At 38.1% G+C, this 17954-nt stretch overlaps 1 protein-coding gene across 1 annotated transcript in view; it reads right to left on the bottom strand.

Moving 5' to 3' along the window:
* The window catches only part of LOC100020693 (sodium-coupled monocarboxylate transporter 1-like), a 58033-nt gene that overhangs the window by 15665 nt on the left and 24414 nt on the right, over positions 1 to 17954 (bottom strand). Inside the window, exons 6-10 of the mRNA XM_001373063.5 lie at positions 14313 to 14453; positions 12070 to 12199; positions 8609 to 8697; positions 2433 to 2545; positions 77 to 144 (exon numbers count right to left, since the gene is read on the bottom strand). Of these exons, the coding sequence (XP_001373100.2) occupies positions 77 to 144; positions 2433 to 2545; positions 8609 to 8697; positions 12070 to 12199; positions 14313 to 14453 (541 nt within the window). The remainder of the gene's footprint in view (positions 1 to 76; positions 145 to 2432; positions 2546 to 8608; positions 8698 to 12069; positions 12200 to 14312; positions 14454 to 17954) is intronic.

The raw sequence follows: 17954 nt of genomic DNA on the forward strand, positions 1-17954 counted from the left end.
CAGGAGGTGTATCTGACGTATCGTTTAGATGAACTCATTGGTGACTTCTCGCCACTGATTATTTTCCCAAGCTTACCTGTAACAAGGCTCCCATGAGCGATGCCAGGGCTGCCATTCCAATGCACAGGGCTCCATACAGCACGCCTAAAGGAGAGATAGAAAAGTCAACTTCAGGTTTATATTGATGGTTAACATTCTCAATGCAATATACTCACCATGGCTTTTGATACAAGCAGATTAGATTGGGCTGGAAAATAGCCAGACATCAAAGCAGAGAAAGAGGGAAAATGGGATGTGTTTTTCTACCAAAAAAGCAAGATGCAAAGTTGATAAATAATACCTGAGTGTTGTGCTTAAGGATTAGTTGAAACACTAGATTATATCCAGAAAAGAATACTTGGAATTAACTAGGGGATCATAAGCTGAACATCTATTGTATTATAAATCTAATCCTCCACAAACATTTGTGCTTAAAGGAAAACATATCTCTATCCAAGTTTACCAACAATAGAGTATTTCTATTCTGTGTAATTGAATAGAGACAGAAAGTGGAATAGGACTTGTGATTTTATTGGTACAGGAAACTCCCAGATGAGGAAATTCCCTCTACCAATGCAGATCAATAGTGTCTCTGCAGCTGACAGTTTAAGAGAATTGCCCAGAATACTGAGAGATAAAGTGATTTGTCCAGAGTCATGCAGACAGTGTGTCAGAGTAGGAGTTTGAATTCAGGCTTTTCGGGCTAGTCTCTATACCAAACTGACTTTCAATGTAATCAAATTCGCAAGTACCAGAAGTCTGAATTTTCTGAGTCATAAGGTTTAGTTCAGAAAAGCTCCCTGGAGGTAACAGGGTATCCTTGAAAGACTGATGGTCTGAGAGTCAGAAGATCTAGGTTCAAATTCCAACTTTACTGAACATTCCAACTGTGACCTTGTGCATAGAAATCACTCTCCCTCCCTCCATCTTGGTTTCCCTATCTAGCAAATAAGTAAGTTGGGCTATGACATCATTAAGACCTCTTCCAGATCTAAATTTAATCTCCAGAATATCACTCACCCTCAAAAACAACAATTTCAAAGGTGAAAATTAAAGAAATGAATGAGGAAGTATTATACTGTAATAAGTAGTGCTTTCTTCAAATCTATTTTCTTTTTGAAAAAATCACTGAACCACGGTAGTGGGATGACTTGGTGATAATTATCAAAATATCAAATGAAGTGATATTTGTCAAAATTTTCCATTTCAATGATAGTTGGTGATATAGATAATAGTTTAAGGTTTGCAACATGCTTTGCATCCACTGTCTTCTTTGATCCTCACTATAACTCAGTGAGGTAGGTTCTACAGGTGTTAAGAGATTAGATGACTAGCTCAGGGTCACTCAACTACTACTGTAAGTGTGTGAAGCAGAATTCAAGGCTCTTCCTCAAATTTTCCTAGGGCTCTCCTTTCTTACCTTGGGCTAGACTCACTTGTGTCCAGATGTCATGAGGTCATGACAACAGCACTGGATTTTGTGTCCAGAGATCTGGATTCAAACCATTCTCTGACAACTGTTTGACCCTTAACCTCACTGAGCCTCCAATTTTTCATCTGTAAATGAGGCAGTTGGACTAAGAGGCTAGGGATAGTAGGAATGTTTAGCCTGGAGAAAAGAAGACTTGGGTGGGGATGGAGAGTGGATCTAACTCTACTGTTATATCTGTAAGAGAGATTAAATTGTTCTCTTGTTCCCAAAGGACAAAAGTAAAACCAGTGGGTGGAGGTTGCAAGGAGGCTAATTCAAATTTAACCCAAGAAAAAAACTCCCTGATAAGGTTTTTGTTGTTCATTTATTTCAGTCATGTCTGACTCTTCATGATGTCATGTGGGGTTTTCTTGGTTAATACATTATAGTTTGCTATTCATTTCCCCAGCTCATTTTATAGATAAGGAAAATGAACCAAACAGGGTTAAGTGACTTACCCTGCTAATAAGTATCTGAGACCTAGATTTGACCTCAGTTCTTCCTGACAAATAGAGCTCCCCAAAAGGTCAAATGTCTGCCTAAAAAGGCAGTAGTTATCATCTTCTTTCCTGCTTCTCCCATTGCCAACATTGAATGTCTTCAAGCAAAGACAAGGTGACTACTTGATGGGGATGATATAGAGGGGATGCTAGTTAAGATACAGGTTAGACTAGGTAGCAAATAAGGCTCCTTCCAACTCTAAGATTCCATGATTCTCTGATGGTCTAAGATCCATTATGAATCTAAATCTAATCTAAATTAGGTTTAAATCCCAATATAAATCTGGAATCTCATGTGAGCATAAAAATGTTCATTCATCCTAAACTGAGTCAGGTCTATGACAATAAAGAGTTCTTGATTTTGCAAACAACTGTCCTGGGATGTTATTTTGAAAAGCAAAAAATATTCAATCAGCACTCACTTGTTCCTTTTGAAAGCCAAGACAGAGTCTTTTCTGAAAGTGACCGGAAGTGAGGTTTAACAAGATCTTCAATTGTTACTGCAGCTAAAGCATTGATGCTGGATGATACTGTGCTGAAGAAAGAAAAGAGCATCTTTTATTTTTGTTTAACTTTACTATGCTTTAACAAACATTATGAATATTTAATAATTAGAAAGAAGATATTGGGAGGGATTGGTAATTGCCATCAATATTTAAGTGAATTCACAGGATCCTTGATCTAGAGCTGGAAGGAACTCCAGAAACCATTATCTAATGCAACATTTCATTTTACAATGAGTTCACTGAAATTCAAGGAAGCTAAATGACTTATCCAAAGTCAGACAAATAGTAAGTTTCAGAAAGATTTGAACCTAAAACCTCTCACTCCAGAGTCAGTAAGTTTCCATTCTATCTAATTCCATAACTGTCTACACTGTCCAGTTGAACTCACTTCAATCCAAGGGACAATCCAATCAATAAACATTCATTAGGTGGTTACTATATGTTGTAATGTTTGATATTGATCTTTTTCTTGATGGCCAGTTGATATTGACCTTGATATTTATTATTGATGATAAATAACTGGTTTTAAGCTTGAGCTTTTAGAGTCACTCAGTGGTATATGGTATATAAAGCGCTAGACACAGCATAATCCAACTAATTTATTATTTAACTATAAGGAGTATCAGGGATAGGAAATGGAGGTAGGAAATAAAGTAGGAAAACTCAACCTAAATCTAAAATTTCTAAATATGTCCCACCAAAACTAATCCACAAGGATTTTCTTCTTGCTCACCAAGGTGAGCCTCCTTAAACTATTCTACAGTTGTCTACCTAAGCCACAAATCTATCTATTGTAAGGGGGAACAGGGTTATATATAGGGGTTATTTTTTAAATGGTTGGACTTGATTATTTAAGAGTGGTCACAAAGAATTTAATTTATTCCAAAGAGATTTATTTTACAATTTATTTACAAAATATAGAGAAGAATGAAGAAGGAAATAAGTGAGAGGACAGGGTAAGATATCTAGTGTAAGCACTAAGTAATTTACTCTTGATCCCTCCCTGGGCAGGGAGAATTAGTTTCAGCAAACCTCAGGAAATCCAAGGATTGAGTATCTGGGGAAGTCTCTCAAGAGGATAGGTCTTTCCTGAGACCAGTCTCTTCAGAAAAAAAACAACACAGCAGTTAAGATTCAGCTTTTCACTCCCCACACGTCAGTCCAGTCAGCAGATTCTTTTATCAGTCTCCACTCCAAGTGGAGCTCCCAGTAGAGCTCCCAGTAGAACTCTCTTTCATAGGAGGTTCTACTCTAAGTGAAAGTTCCAAGTTGAACTGCCCTCAGGCAGTTGTCACTCCCTTTTAAAGGCACTTTCTTTTGCATCACTTCCCCTAATTTTTAAGTCTACCAATCACAGTTGATGCTTTTGCTTTTAGGAGTGCCCAGGAGCAGTCAGTTGATTTTGATTCATCACCCACTATTTCACACATGGGTCACAGACCTCCCACTTACTGTGTGAAATGGGGTATTTACACCTTTGGTGATTAAATCTAAAAAAGGGCAGGGGTTACAATTAATCTTCACAATCAGGGGAGAGTTAAAATTAATTTCATTGTTATAATCAGGGGAGAGTTAAATTTAATCTTCACCCCATCTATCCTTATACTAATATATCAATTTATAATTATCCTTAAATGCCTCCACTTACATTGGATATTCACAGCATGGATGCAGCTCTGTGTCTGCCCAGCTTCAGAAAATACAGTTGCCTGTCGGGTCTCACAGATGCTGCTCTTTGGCGCCACCTAGAGCTCCTGAAGAGAACAGCTCCTGCCACACACTTTCAGTTCAAGTATTCTCCAATCTTCAGATGAAAGATATTTTCCGAAGCTAACTCTAACCAAAATCCTCACAGATTGATGAGAGCAAATCTCCAACCACCTACTCTCAGAGAGTACCTCCAGAGAGTGAGTGACCACTGTTTCAACTGCCTTTTCCCAGGGAGTTCTGGGATTTCTTCTTAAGGGACCCACAATCTATTCTCTGTCCTATCTAATTAAAGAGGACCAGGCAAAATACAGAAACCCCTCTTTCTAGTCTACAACTCTTGCTTCTAAATATCCAGAATAACTACTTACTAGCTAGTTTACTAATTAATAATACACTAATCTTTACAATGTTAAATCCTTTTTTTAGTACTGGGGATGCAAAAATAAAAATAAAGGTCAGTGCCTGCCCTTAAGGAGCTTTTATTCCCCTGTATCCCTGCTAATGTTACCCACATGCTCTTCCTGGAAGGTCATAGGATCTGATTTTTAAACTGGAATTATCCTTATTACAAATCCCTCACTTAACAAAGGAGGAAACTGAGACCTAGGTAAAAGAGATGACCTGCTCCAGATGATACAGTTAATAAGTGATTGGTCTGGGATTTCTTAAATCTTTGAGTTCAAATCTAGGACTATTTGCCTTAAAAATTCAGAAGGATGATTTGAGAAGGCTGAAGTAAAATTCTTCTTTCTTTCTTTGTTTCTCACTTTTTTCTCACTTCCTTTCCTCCTTTCCTCTCTTTCTCTCTCTCTCTCTCCCTTCCTTCCTCTTCCTTCCTCTTCCTTCTATATCTATCAAGATATAGACAGATATGCACACATATATCTACATGTATATTTAGCTACCTAATTATATACATATATGTATGAATATGTGTATACATCTAAATATAAATTAATGTTTATATAATGATATACACATTTATATGTCTTTATGGCCATGTATCTAGATATGCATATATACACATATGTATATATGTATATTTATTTATCTATATCTAGACATATTCATAGTACATATGTATGTGTGTATTTGTGTGTAATATGCATATACATAACTGTATATGTATATATATATATATATATATTAAGGTATATGTGTGTATCTACCCAGAAATATATATGTATATATAAATAAGTATAGACATAGGTATAGACATATATTCATATGTGTATATACACATATGTCTCTCTATCTCTAAAATCCAATGAAAGGTCTATTACAGGTCATTAAAATATATTACAGAGCTTGGGAGAGAGGAAAGGAAAGGAAGAGTGTATCTATGATGCTTAGGTGTAGGAAACTCTTGATGTGAATATTTCCTCTACCAATTCTTGTTATTCAGATATTTTATTTATTTATTTATTTATTTATTTTTAGAGAAACCCTTACCTTCTGTCTTGGAGTCAATATTGTGTATTGGCTCCAAGGCAGAGGAGTGGTAAGGGCTAGGCAATGGGGGTCAAGTGACTTGCCCAGGGTCACACAGCTGGGAAGTGTCTGAGGTCAGATTTGAACCTAGAACCTACCTCTGGTCTCTAGGCCTGACTCTCAATCCACTGAGCCACCCAGCTGCCCCCTATTCAGATATTTTAATCAAATCAGACCATTCCTAACCCCATTTGGAGTCTTCTTGGCAGAGATACTAGAGTGGTTCTCTGATTTCCTTCTCCAACTCATTTTACAGATAAGGTAACTGAGACAAAGAGGGTTAAATGACTTGCCCAAGATCACACAGTCAATAAGTGTCTGAGGCTGGATTTTCTGAAGATTGGAATTAGCTATTTCCTGATTGTAACAATGAAGACACTTAGTTTAACAAAATCAGGAATGTCTTGGGAACTCTAAATTACTACACCCTACTTAGACCATACCTTAGGGGAAGATAAAGTTGTAATCTCCTGATTGAACAATGAAGGTACTTAACTCTTAACTTATAGTGAAGCTAGAACTTTAAGTTAAGTCTATTTTAAGATCTTAATACAGAAAGGTGTTAAGTAATTATAAAGGTTAAATTAATCACAAAAAGGTTAAGTAACTCACAAAAGGTGAACTTAACAAAGAAGTGTTAAGTAACTCTAAAGATATAATCTAATCTAAGAAGATGAGAACTCTAAAAGAATGGGTGTTTAGAGGAGGGGACACAAGGGTGAAAGGTCTATATATTGCCTCATTTCGTCTCTCTGGTACCTTTTGCGGCAGAGAGTTGGCTGATAGCAGCATGCTGGGCCTTTCGGCATCTTAGCGTGGCTACAAGCTATTGTCCAGTTTGGTGGTGAGTTTCTGGCTGAGTTTCCTCCTTTACTTTCCAACTTTATCCTCTTAGAAGTCTCTAATCTTCTTCAGAGACCTAGAGGCAGGGTTTTTTTAACTCCCCCTGGCACAGGCCAGGCAGGAGAAATCCTATATCCTCTTCCCTCCTTCTCCTTAAATTCCCAACTTCTATATTAATTAAATAACCATAAATTTCCAGACTGACTTGGGTATTTTATTTGGGATTTTCCTTGGCAACCAATTAAATCTAGTTTTAAGTCACAACCCTAAAATTATCTTGACAATTTGAACTCAGAAAGATGAGTCTTTCTGATTCAAAGCCCAGTGTTCTATCCACAATGGCATCAACTAGCTGTCCTCTATTAATACAGAGCAGCAACCATTCTGAATCTTATAGCCTTAGAGAATTGCCTAGGTACACTGACAGGTGTGAAGTCACTTGCCCTGGGTTTAGTTAACCAGTTTGTGTCACACTTGGAACTTGAATCTATGTCCCACTGATTTGTTTTCTCTCTCTCCCCATTCAAACAGGCTATAAACAGAAGGATTAAATATCATTCACTAAAGAGACTGGTTCTTAAAAATCAAGTTCCCAAAATAGAGGAATCAGCACCACAGATTACGAGGTTAGGACACAAAATCCTTTGTTGAGTCACAATTAAATTGGGAAATAGGCACTTAACCTCCTGCTTGTTCCTATCTGTTTTGTAGAGATACTGGTCTAAATGTATTTCAATAGTTGGCAGTTTTGTGGGAAAAGGAGCTCCCTTTAAGAACCCAGATTGCAATGTTTCTACATCTTACACTCTCAGAGTTGCCTTGGGGTCAAAGAAGTAGTGACCAGCCCACCTTTATACAGATAGAATTTAAAGACAGAATTTGAACCTAGTTCTTCCTGACTCCTAACACTCTATTTTCTTTCGTGCTTTTTTAAAACCCTTTCTTTTGTCATAGGAATACTCTAAAACAGAAGAGCAAGAACAAGGCAAACAGGGTTAAGTGATTTGCCCAAGGATACCCAACTAAGGAAGTCTCTAAGCTTATATTTGAACCCAGGTCCTCCTGACTCCAGGACAGAGTACTGATGTACTCTGGCTTGAGACTAGAGAGAGTTGCTACTAAGTATGGGGACACACTTGCCTATTTGCAATGGAGAGAGAAGTACTTTGAGAGACACTGAGAGATACTGATACAGGGTAATGCTCTGGGGTTTGCCTACTGATCCCTACTGATGACTAGTGGATCAATCTCTTTCTCTCTCCATGCCTCTACCACAACAGCCAAGTTGAATCTAAGGAGCATGATGACCTGTAAGTACCCTCAAGGTGAAGATTTTGTTGTTGTTGATCCAGAGCAGTCTTCTAAGGAGCAGAAGGTTCTCATGCTCAAGTGGTACACCCTGGCTTGGGTCTTGTGCCCCCAGAAACTCAGGCAAACTATTATCAGGGAAATGCCTTTGCTCCTTAGGCCCTCCTCACTCCCAACCCAAAACATCTGACCCACAGGGGATTACCCTCCTTGGATTGTCCCATTGATTTGAGATGGACCAAGAGACCATCCATCTGCCCTCCAAATCTCGAGAACCACTCCCATGCCTTCAGGCAAACCTCTATACCCCACCCAACCCCTGCCTCCAGAGTCACAGCCTCACTGCTGTAAAGAGTATAAAATCCCAGAATTGATGTCCCCCCAAGGAATAGTTTTTCCTCCCTTGCTGTCCCCCCAAGGAGGCAGGCTTCCACCTATGCTGCCCTCCTGGCCAGATTCAACATTACCTTCCAAATGAATCAATTTCTCTTTTTACTATTGAGCTAAGTTTCAGAGTCTTGCATTCTTGTACCCTACCCGAACCCTGGGGGTTCACCTCTGCACCCCACAACACACCCTTTGGTAAAATCACAATAGTTTCTTGAAATATTGAATAGAATACACACATAAAATATATGCTTATTGCTCCAAACACTGGAATTCAGTTTTACCTCATGAAATATGAAAATGCTTACAAACCCCTCCAAAGTCACATTTCATCAGTTATATAAAATCCATACCTCAGGGTGCCACTATAAGCACATGCCACAAAGAGTCCTGGGAGTCCTGGGAAATCTTGTAAAATGTCCAGCACCAAATAGGGCATGAGCTGAAAAAGTTCAAGATTTGACTACTGTTACTCTTTCTCATCAGATAGACCCAGTTCTCAGCACTGATGAAGGAGGTAGATCAAGTTCTCATTTATCCAACATTGTCAGAGAATCATCTGTTTCACTCAGATGCATGTTTCAGATAACTGTTTAAGCCAATAACAAAACATTTTCGGGTTTTTTAAATTACATTGTATCCTTTTGAGTGTGAGTCATGGATTCCTATGGCAATCTGATAACCCCTCTGGATCCCTTCTCAGAATAATGTTTCATTCACTGAAGGAAATGCTAAGTTTCAGTTAGAGGTTCATGAAAATAAAGGTATAATTTTTTTTCATCCAAATTCACAGACCTCTTGAAATCTATTTACAAGTCTACGGACTCCAAGTTAAGAACTTTTTAGCTCTGTACTAAAGATGTAACTAGTTATATACAGTCTTGGATGAGTGTTAGCAGGTTAAATAGGGCGGCAATTTGAGCCACAGGAACAAAAGAACAGCAGGCACAGCGTTGATATGGTGTTGCTCTCTTCCACTGTGTGGTTAGGTATCTACAGGTAGTAGATAAAAACAGAGAGAATGTAGCCTCTGGACTGGTACTCCAAAACTGATTCGGAAACCGTGGCTACGAAGCGGATTGTCTCAACTAGAAAAAGAGCAAAATTATACTAGATAATTTTTTCATAAAAATCATTAATTGTTTTTATGAATGAGCTGACATCTTTTCATGGCACAGTCGTTAAGAGGAGTTCATTTTCCCTCTGTTTTGTGTGTCTTCCTCAATAACTCTTATGTGTTAAGCTATGCCACAAGCTGCCTGAAGTCTTAGGCAGGAAGTGCATCCAGGGCTGGAGCGTGGTATGGCAGCTCTGTGTCACAAGTTCAGTGACACCAAAACCTTGAGCACCCTTCCTTATTCTTTTCAGAAAGCCTGTATCTGAATCAGGTGTTCTAACAAAAGATTGGGATGACCAGGAATCCCAAGAAATATACTGGTTCTTGTGTTCACAAGCAAGCCCCTGACATCAGCTTCCTCTTTGGTCATTTGAATCTTTCTCATAAAGGTAGGGTGAAGAATGGGCAGCTATAGAATTCCCAGAGCCGTGGAACACACTAGCCTTTGAAGACAGAGAAGAGGGAATAAAAAGCTTAAGCAGCCTTTCCCAGGAGGTTTTCTCACCTTTCTGAAAATCCCTGTTATTGTTTTCAGGATCCTCTGACTTGTGACCAACAATCAAAACATTATTTCTGCAATAGTAACATGAAGGACCACAGACACCTCCCTAGTAAGCTTCAGCCCACTCTTTCATCTCCTTTGAGTTGATTCTTAATCAAGTATGAAGGGATAGGAAGGAAGGAAAGAAGGAAGGAAGGAAGGAAAGAAGGAAGGAAGGAAGGAAGGAAGGAAGGAAGGAAGGAAGGAAGGAAGGAAGGAAGGAAGGAAGGAAGGAAGGAAGGAAGGAAGGAAGGAAGGAAGGAAGGAAGGAAGGAATGGAGGGAAAAAAGGAAGAAATGATACTTCTGGAAAACCACGATTTTCTCCAGGCCTTCAAATAGATTTCTAAGCTGTTTCCATTGAAAATTGGATCATATTTAATGCCATAATTTGATCAAAATCCTTCTATCTATTATCTATACTAGATAATTTTTTCATAAAAATAATTTATTTAATAGTTTTTATCATTACATTATAATATAGTGATTAGACCCCTGGACTTGGAGGCCTGGGTTCAGATTCTGATACTTAATATCTGTGGGAACATGGTTAAGTCACTGAACCTATCTGAGTTTCAGTTTCCTCATCTATAAAATGTGTATAGTATATGTAATATAATACTTGTACTGCCAGCATCATAACTTTTTTAAGGGAAGTCCCTTATAAACCTTAAATCGTTATTGAAATATCAAGTATCCTTTTAATTTCCTTAGTGAAAAAGAGCTGGATCTATAAGTTGAATCAATGAAGTCACTGTCAGGTAGACAGCTGAATTAAACTACACATATACACACCTATATACACATATGTGTCTACACATACATGTATATATGCACACATAAGTTTTTCCTATTTAACATCACTAGAGTTTATCTTGAGAAACCAGGTTAATTAAAACTATATATGTGTATACCTATATAGAGATACATAATACATGTACATATGCATATATGTACATGCATATGTGTATATATAGACATCTCCATATAATTAACCTTAAAATAAACTATAATAATGTCAAATAATATGAAAGCTTTTCGATTTTCACAGAAGCCTCTAGTTGTAAAAGAAGGGATATGTTGTTGCTAAGGGTTCATTAATTAAAGTAGATGTCCTTTTGCATTGGAAAATGTAATTGCCACAGAATTTTCAAGGGTGTCATAAATTAAAATTTCCAAAGAGTGTATTTTATGAAAATGTGTCGTACTAGCACATGATTGAAGTGGCCACATTTGATTGACTACTATTTTCAAAGTTAGAATTTAGCAAACATTGCTGGAATGTTTCATCATCCCTATGAATCTTCTCATTAAACAGACAGTTCAGAAATTCGTTCTAAGAAAAACCACAATGCTTTGTAATTTTTTAAACAATGCTGTAAATCAGATTCTGGTGCCCAGGAGAAGTTAGATTGGGCCAGAGACCACTTCTTTTTAAAAGACTTCCATGAGGCAGCAAGGTGACTCAGCAGATAGGAGTGCTAAGCCTGGAAACCAGAGGTCCTGGTTTCAAATCTGGTTTCTAACTCTTCCTAGCTGTGTGACCCTGAGCAAGTCACTTCATCCCAACTACCCCACCTCTTACAGCTCTTCTGCCTTGAAATAAAAACTCAGTTTTGATTCCAAGACAAATAATAAGGGTTTAAAAAATAAGATTTCCATTACTAACTAAATAGAGGTGAGAGACATTTTACCAGTTTTTCCACTCTTACTCAATCTAAACTTTAGGACTTATTACTGAATCTAACTTCATTGTTATTCAAACAGAAATATTTCTTTATTTACACATGTTCTTAAATTTTTCCTGCATGTTTTTACTCTTCGTTTTGGGTCTAGGGTTCTTCGTCCCCCTTTAACTTCTAAGGAATAATTTTGCCAAATGTTCCCTAGGCGTTCATGTAAATGCCCACATCTTAGTTATCTGATATGCAGAAGTTCTCAAAGGAGCTCAAGAAAAGAGGCTGAACTAAAGCAAGATCAGCAGGCTCACTATGATCCTCTTTTTTTGTGCTCTAATATGCATATGGAAATGCTCCTGTCTACTTGATGTTTGTTAAGGTCAAATTTTATAAAACATGAAATAAAACAAAGAAGTCATTTTATAATCCTCTTAGTTAGTTCATCTAAGGCAGTTAAAGGAAAACAACAGTACTGAACCTGGTCAGGGGCTGACACTTTCTTTGCTGTCCAAGGATCACAGTCATGGTACCTTGAATAAAGGGCAAGCCCACAGAACACTGCACAGGCGAGAATTGCCCAGAGTCCTACGAGATTTATATAAAGGGACCTAAATGGAATAAATAGGCAATTAATGAATCAGTCATTTATATTCAATAGATTTTTAGAAAACATCTCTTGGGGAGGAATGTAGAAAAGTACAACTAGATGGCACAGAGGATGGAGCCCTGGACTAGAGTCGGGAAGATCTAAATTCACATCCAGACTCAGAGATTTACTAGCTTTGTAATCTTGGGTGAATCACTTGAATGCTGCCTCAGTTTCCTCTTCCATAAAATGGAGGGTGATAATAGTACTTACCTCCCAGAATTGTGAGATAATATTTGTAAGACATTTTGTAAACCATAAAGCACTATCAAGTAGTGCTTGATATTATTATTACTACCTGTTCACCTTGGAAAAATCACTTAACCTCCCTAATTCTCAGTTTCTCATCAGTAGGAGATTCCTCAGCTGAGGAGGTTGAATTAGATGGTCTTTGAACTTTCTAGATTTATGGTCTTATGAAAAATGTTTTTATTGTAAAATTGTCCAAAAAGATTTACAGTGTTCCCAAGAGATCGTTTTCAATATATGACTATCTCCAAATACATCTAAACTTCTTGACTGTTTAAAATAGTTATGAAAGAAATCCCCCTGGGGGTGAGGAGGTAAGGAGAACCACTGACTGAGGTAGTGAATGGAGATGCTAGAGATTAAGAGACAGGAACACCTGGGCTTGAGTGTTGCCTTTGACCCATAATGCCTATGTAACACTGGGCAAGTCACAGACTCCCTAGCCCTAGGTCACTCTAAGTGCCTGAGAAGTTGCTAATTGCATTGGTGAAATAAGTTTTCCATACCCAGAGTTGACCATATTGAAGAAATCAAAGGTCAAGAAAAGAATTAATAATAAAAGTGATAGCTGTAGCTTTGAAAACACATTGAATACATTTTTTGACCTTTATAACAAAATTGGAAAGGATGTTGTACAACCATTACTCCCACTCTGAAGGAAATTGAAGTCTAGAGACATTATGATTTGCCCAGGATCCCATAGCTAGTAAGTATTCAAGGCAGGATTCAAACCCATGTCTTCCTTACTCTCCTTCCAGTACCTAATCCACCATGAGGAAATCAATTTTAAAACCAAAGGCACTATAAAATAGTTGTGTCTGTTTTGAACCAGATGTTCAAAGAACAGGAATGCTCCCGTATTTGGTCTCTGTCTAGGGCATCCTCCATGCAGCAGAGAACACATGAGGGTGGCACAAACTCCCAATTTCATGCCTCACTTGATCCTGATAATCAAAAGATTGTTGAACTATCTCTTAAGAAGCACATCTCAAGGAATTGTCTATGATATGAACATTTGCCACTGACATTCCAGCACGTATGGGGATGTATGATGAATGGTAAAATTTGTGATGGAGTAGAGAGCTTATCAATCCTGATAGTGAAGTGTGTCTGCTTAAGAGGTTCAGGAGGAAGGGGACTATCTTGACACAATAGTCTGAGAATGTGTTTACTATGGGATCTAGGAAATTCCAGTAAAGAAATATTTCTAGGACCTTCCTGCTACCCAAAAAGGAGGACAGGGTGGCTAGAAGCTACACTCATACCTTTCTCCATAGGACTTGAGCTACAAGGATGACTGGACAGGATTTAATAATTACTAAAAAAGTTCTAGATCTTTCCATTCTCAAGTCATTCATTCCATTTCCTCATGGGTTTGCTAGATGAATTGGCCAACTCTAATAAAGCGTGTTTCCTCTCCATGGAGTCAGTCCAAGTTGTCAAATTCTTTGGATAAGGCCCTAATTTCACCATGCCCACATCATAATTATATATTTTATAATTATAATTCTATTATGTGAATTTCAACTTGGAGCTGTGGATATAAGATTTATCAATGTAATTTTTGTAAACAACAAATAAATCTAAAATAATGTGATGAGAATATTAAATTAATCCAGAGGTTCACAATACATTTTTGTTGTTGTTAAAAAGAGATTCTCAGAACAACAATTATTAAGAACCACTCCCCTATAGCATTCTGCCTCTCATCATTGTCTTTATCATCATCTTGTTGTTATATCAAATAATTATATAAAAATATTAGTCTTTGGTAAAGATTGAAGGATACTTAAAGAATATTGACACGTGGAATGGATTTTTCTTACATTTTTGCATGGAATCTGTTTTTGCAGGCAATGTACCGCTGGACTTGGGATTGGTTAACACCATAGATGGTGGTCCATGTGAAGGTCCCGCCAATGATGATTGTCCAAAAACTGTGTCTTTGCAAAGGGTTTGGATTGAAGCTAAATAGAAAAGGAAAGGGGAGACAATGTCAGCCTGTCACACTAAAAGCCAACACTGAGGAAACATTTCACATTTAAGGTCTATGAAATAAAAAGTTGTTCTTTTGAATTTCAAGACTTGTGTCTTGATTTTACAGAAGTGTACTTGATTTTACATAGATACTCATGAATATCAGTGTTTCTGAGTTTTCTTCCACAAAATGATGCTGTTGGACTAAACAATGGTGTCAAACTTAAATATAAATGTTAAGCTGCACATAAGGTTCCCTGAAGAATGCAAACCAACTAAGTTTTTTTTGTTCATGGTATTTTTAAATTTTTATTTTGTTAAATATTTCCTAATTACATTTTTTCAACCCATAACACCTTCCATCTTAGAACTGATAAGCATTGGTTGCAAAGTAAAAAAGAGGTAAAGGGTAGACAACTAGGGTTAAATGACTTGCCCAGAGCCACACAACTGGCTTAAGAAATTCCCAAGTGCAGATTTGGACCCAGGACCTCTCAGACTCCAAGCCTGGCTCTCTATCCACTGGGCCACCTAGCTACTCTCTTCTCTTGAGAACAAAAGACCTTCCTTAAGAAAATAAATTAAAGATGGAAACTAAACTTTGAACAAAGAATACCTCCTGTCTTGTTCAAATCCTTGCCTTCCCCCCAAACCCTGAAGCAATTGAACTATGATTCATTCTTCTTCAGAAGAAAGAACTGAAACATTGGTTGCAATACAAGGAAAAAATAAAATTGAAAGTGGATTTTTAGAACATAAGTGACTCAATTATGTATTATATTTGCTATTAATTATATTTCTTTCTTTTTCTGTGTAACAACACAATATATTGAATGACTAGTACAGTCCTCCACTTTTATCAATCATTTTTAAATTACAAAGAAAACTCAGGCCTTTGAACTGTTGCAAACTCACTCCTTTCTCTTTACCCTATCTAATAAGACACAAGAAGAGCTTAACAAATGTTAATTTACAGACTAATAAAGAAGATCCTGTTTTCTTTAGTCTGGTGTAAATAGCTATGCTAAATTTTTTGTAATATTTAAGCATCTCCCTCCTTCTTTCCTAAAAATATACCTTCTTTCTGCCTGCCCTATTCCACCTTTCACAAAACTGCTTTGTAAGCCTGCCTGTGTTCTACCTAATCTTATTCAAACTCAGTCATTTAGTTCTAGAGGATATCTCTGAATGTGTGTGTGTGTGTGTGTGTGTGTGTGTGTGTGTGTGTGTGTGTGTGTGTGATCTTTGGACATCTAGAATGTGACCCGGCCAGAGAAGACCCTAAAGACTTGCTCAAGTGTTCCATACTTTTTAGATCAGCACACCTCAATGGTAGACAACTTTGCCCACCTCCAGCCCTTCCCTTGAGCCAACCCCAGACCCCATCCCTAACATTACCTGCCCTCTGGGTCACATACCAACCCTAGGCTCGATCCCAATGTCACGGAAGTCACATGTGCCCTTTCTGCAAAGTCTCCTGCCTCCTAGTTTTCTGTCATGTATCCAGCTCTCTAACAAAACCAATATAAACGTCATCTTTTGTTGCTTTAGGTGGACAGACTTCTTCCTGCAAACCTGCCTTGGATCATCTTGCTAATAAATCTCTTTTAATTTATTGGGGTGTCTTTGTAATTCCTTAGGTGTGGACCCTTCACCAATCAGACTGGTTCTCTCACTGTATAACAAAGTCACGTAAAGTCAGATGTGACAGAACAACAACAACAAAATGATTAGTATTCTGGGATATTAACTCCAAATTATTTTATCATGTTATTCATTACTTTTTCCATCCATCTAGCTGCCCCATGAGTTGACATTTATCCTTTTGCTAAAATAGACTCGAAAGCAATTACAAAGATAATTGCTGAAAAATCATTTGTAACCAGATTTACCAACGTTCAGCAAAAGCCAGGCTCTTTCCTGCTGAGTTTAGGAATACTTCACTTTTGCTCTGGTGAAGTTTGAGTCAAAAACATACAGACTGGCTATGCTATTCAACAGTTGTTCCTCTGGCCAAAGAAGACAGTATGCCAAAGAGAGCAAAGTCAACACCTCACAGGCTGCTGTCTATTTTTTGTGTGTGGACAAAAAGACCGTGTGTTGATTACTGAAGAATGTCCCTAGCTGTGTGACCCTGGACAAGTCACTTAATCCCCATTGCCTAGACCTTATGGCTCTTGTGCCTGGGAACCGAGACACAGTATTGATTCTAAGACAGAAGGCGAGGGTTTAAAAGGAAACGAACAAACAAAACAAGAGTGAATGTTCTTCTGGAAGGAACTGTGAAAGGTTCCGCCAAGATTTATAGAGGAATTGCTCTTTGGGAGCAGTCAGCTACATGCACCTTGAATGATCTCTTCCTAGCCAAATGGCCAGAAATCTGTTCACTTATATGGAGTATTCATTCTGGTATATACAATGTAATGAATAAAGGACTCACAGGTTGTTACTATGAAGGATGCATTGTTCTTAATAACGATGTTGCTGCATCCTATAAGGTAACTGATTAGAGTCGTAGCTCCTGGTACTGATGATCTGAGATGTGTCCACGTGGAATCGAGAAGCCCCCAAACTTGTAGCCTCGAAAGGGTTAGTGATTCCCAGTTTTATTCAGCTGGGAGATGGGAGCCTCAGCTTCGAGCCTGTTCCTGGGAGAATCCACCATCCACTTCAGATAGGGCTAAGCCCCAGCCCAAGCCTAGACACTCTGGCACTATAGGCAGCTCCTCAGTCTGGCAAGCTGAAGGTCCCCCTCGGAAGGAGGGTGGGATATCCTGGGAGAGGCTCCTGGAGACTAGAAGAGTCACTCAAGTTCAGCTGAAGTGGATGGTGGATTCTCCCAGGAACAGGCTCAAGCCTGAGGCTCTTACCTCCGAGCTGAGTAAAACTGGGAATCATTACATCTTTCCAAGCTACAGGTTTGGGGGCTTCTCAGTTCCATGTTGACCAATGGGATCCCATTGCTAGTTTATGATAGAAGCTAAAAACAGAATATACGGTAAATGCTGTAAAAACTGTGCTAGGGGTTTTAAAATTACTTCAACAACCGCTTGTTTCCCATTGCTCTTAGTGCTCTAAGACCATACCTGTCTGATGGCCACAGCAGACTGTCCTAACTATTTCAAAGAGGGAAGGTGTATATAAATGGATATTTCTGTGATAAAACCAACAACACCATTTCAATCTAGACTCTAGATTCTAGAGTGTACATAAAGGCCTTTAAAAAAGGCCACTTGCTGGTGCATTTATAAAAGCCCAGGGTCTTCCTTATCACAGGAACCAATTAAATTAAAAAACCAATTAAACCAATTAAATTAAATCCAGAGAAGTGTGAGAAGACTGGGCAGCACCATGAATACTCTACTGTTTTCATCAATGAGTGAAATTGTCTTGCTGTTCTTCAGTGCTTTCTGTCATGTCTGGTTCTTGGGGACAAGAATTCTGACTACTCTTAAGAGAATAAAGGGGTGGCTAATGATTCAAATGGGAAG

The sequence above is a fragment of the Monodelphis domestica genome, chromosome 5 (assembly GCF_027887165.1).
Source record: "Monodelphis domestica isolate mMonDom1 chromosome 5, mMonDom1.pri, whole genome shotgun sequence".
NCBI lineage: Eukaryota > Metazoa > Chordata > Mammalia > Didelphimorphia > Didelphidae > Monodelphis > Monodelphis domestica.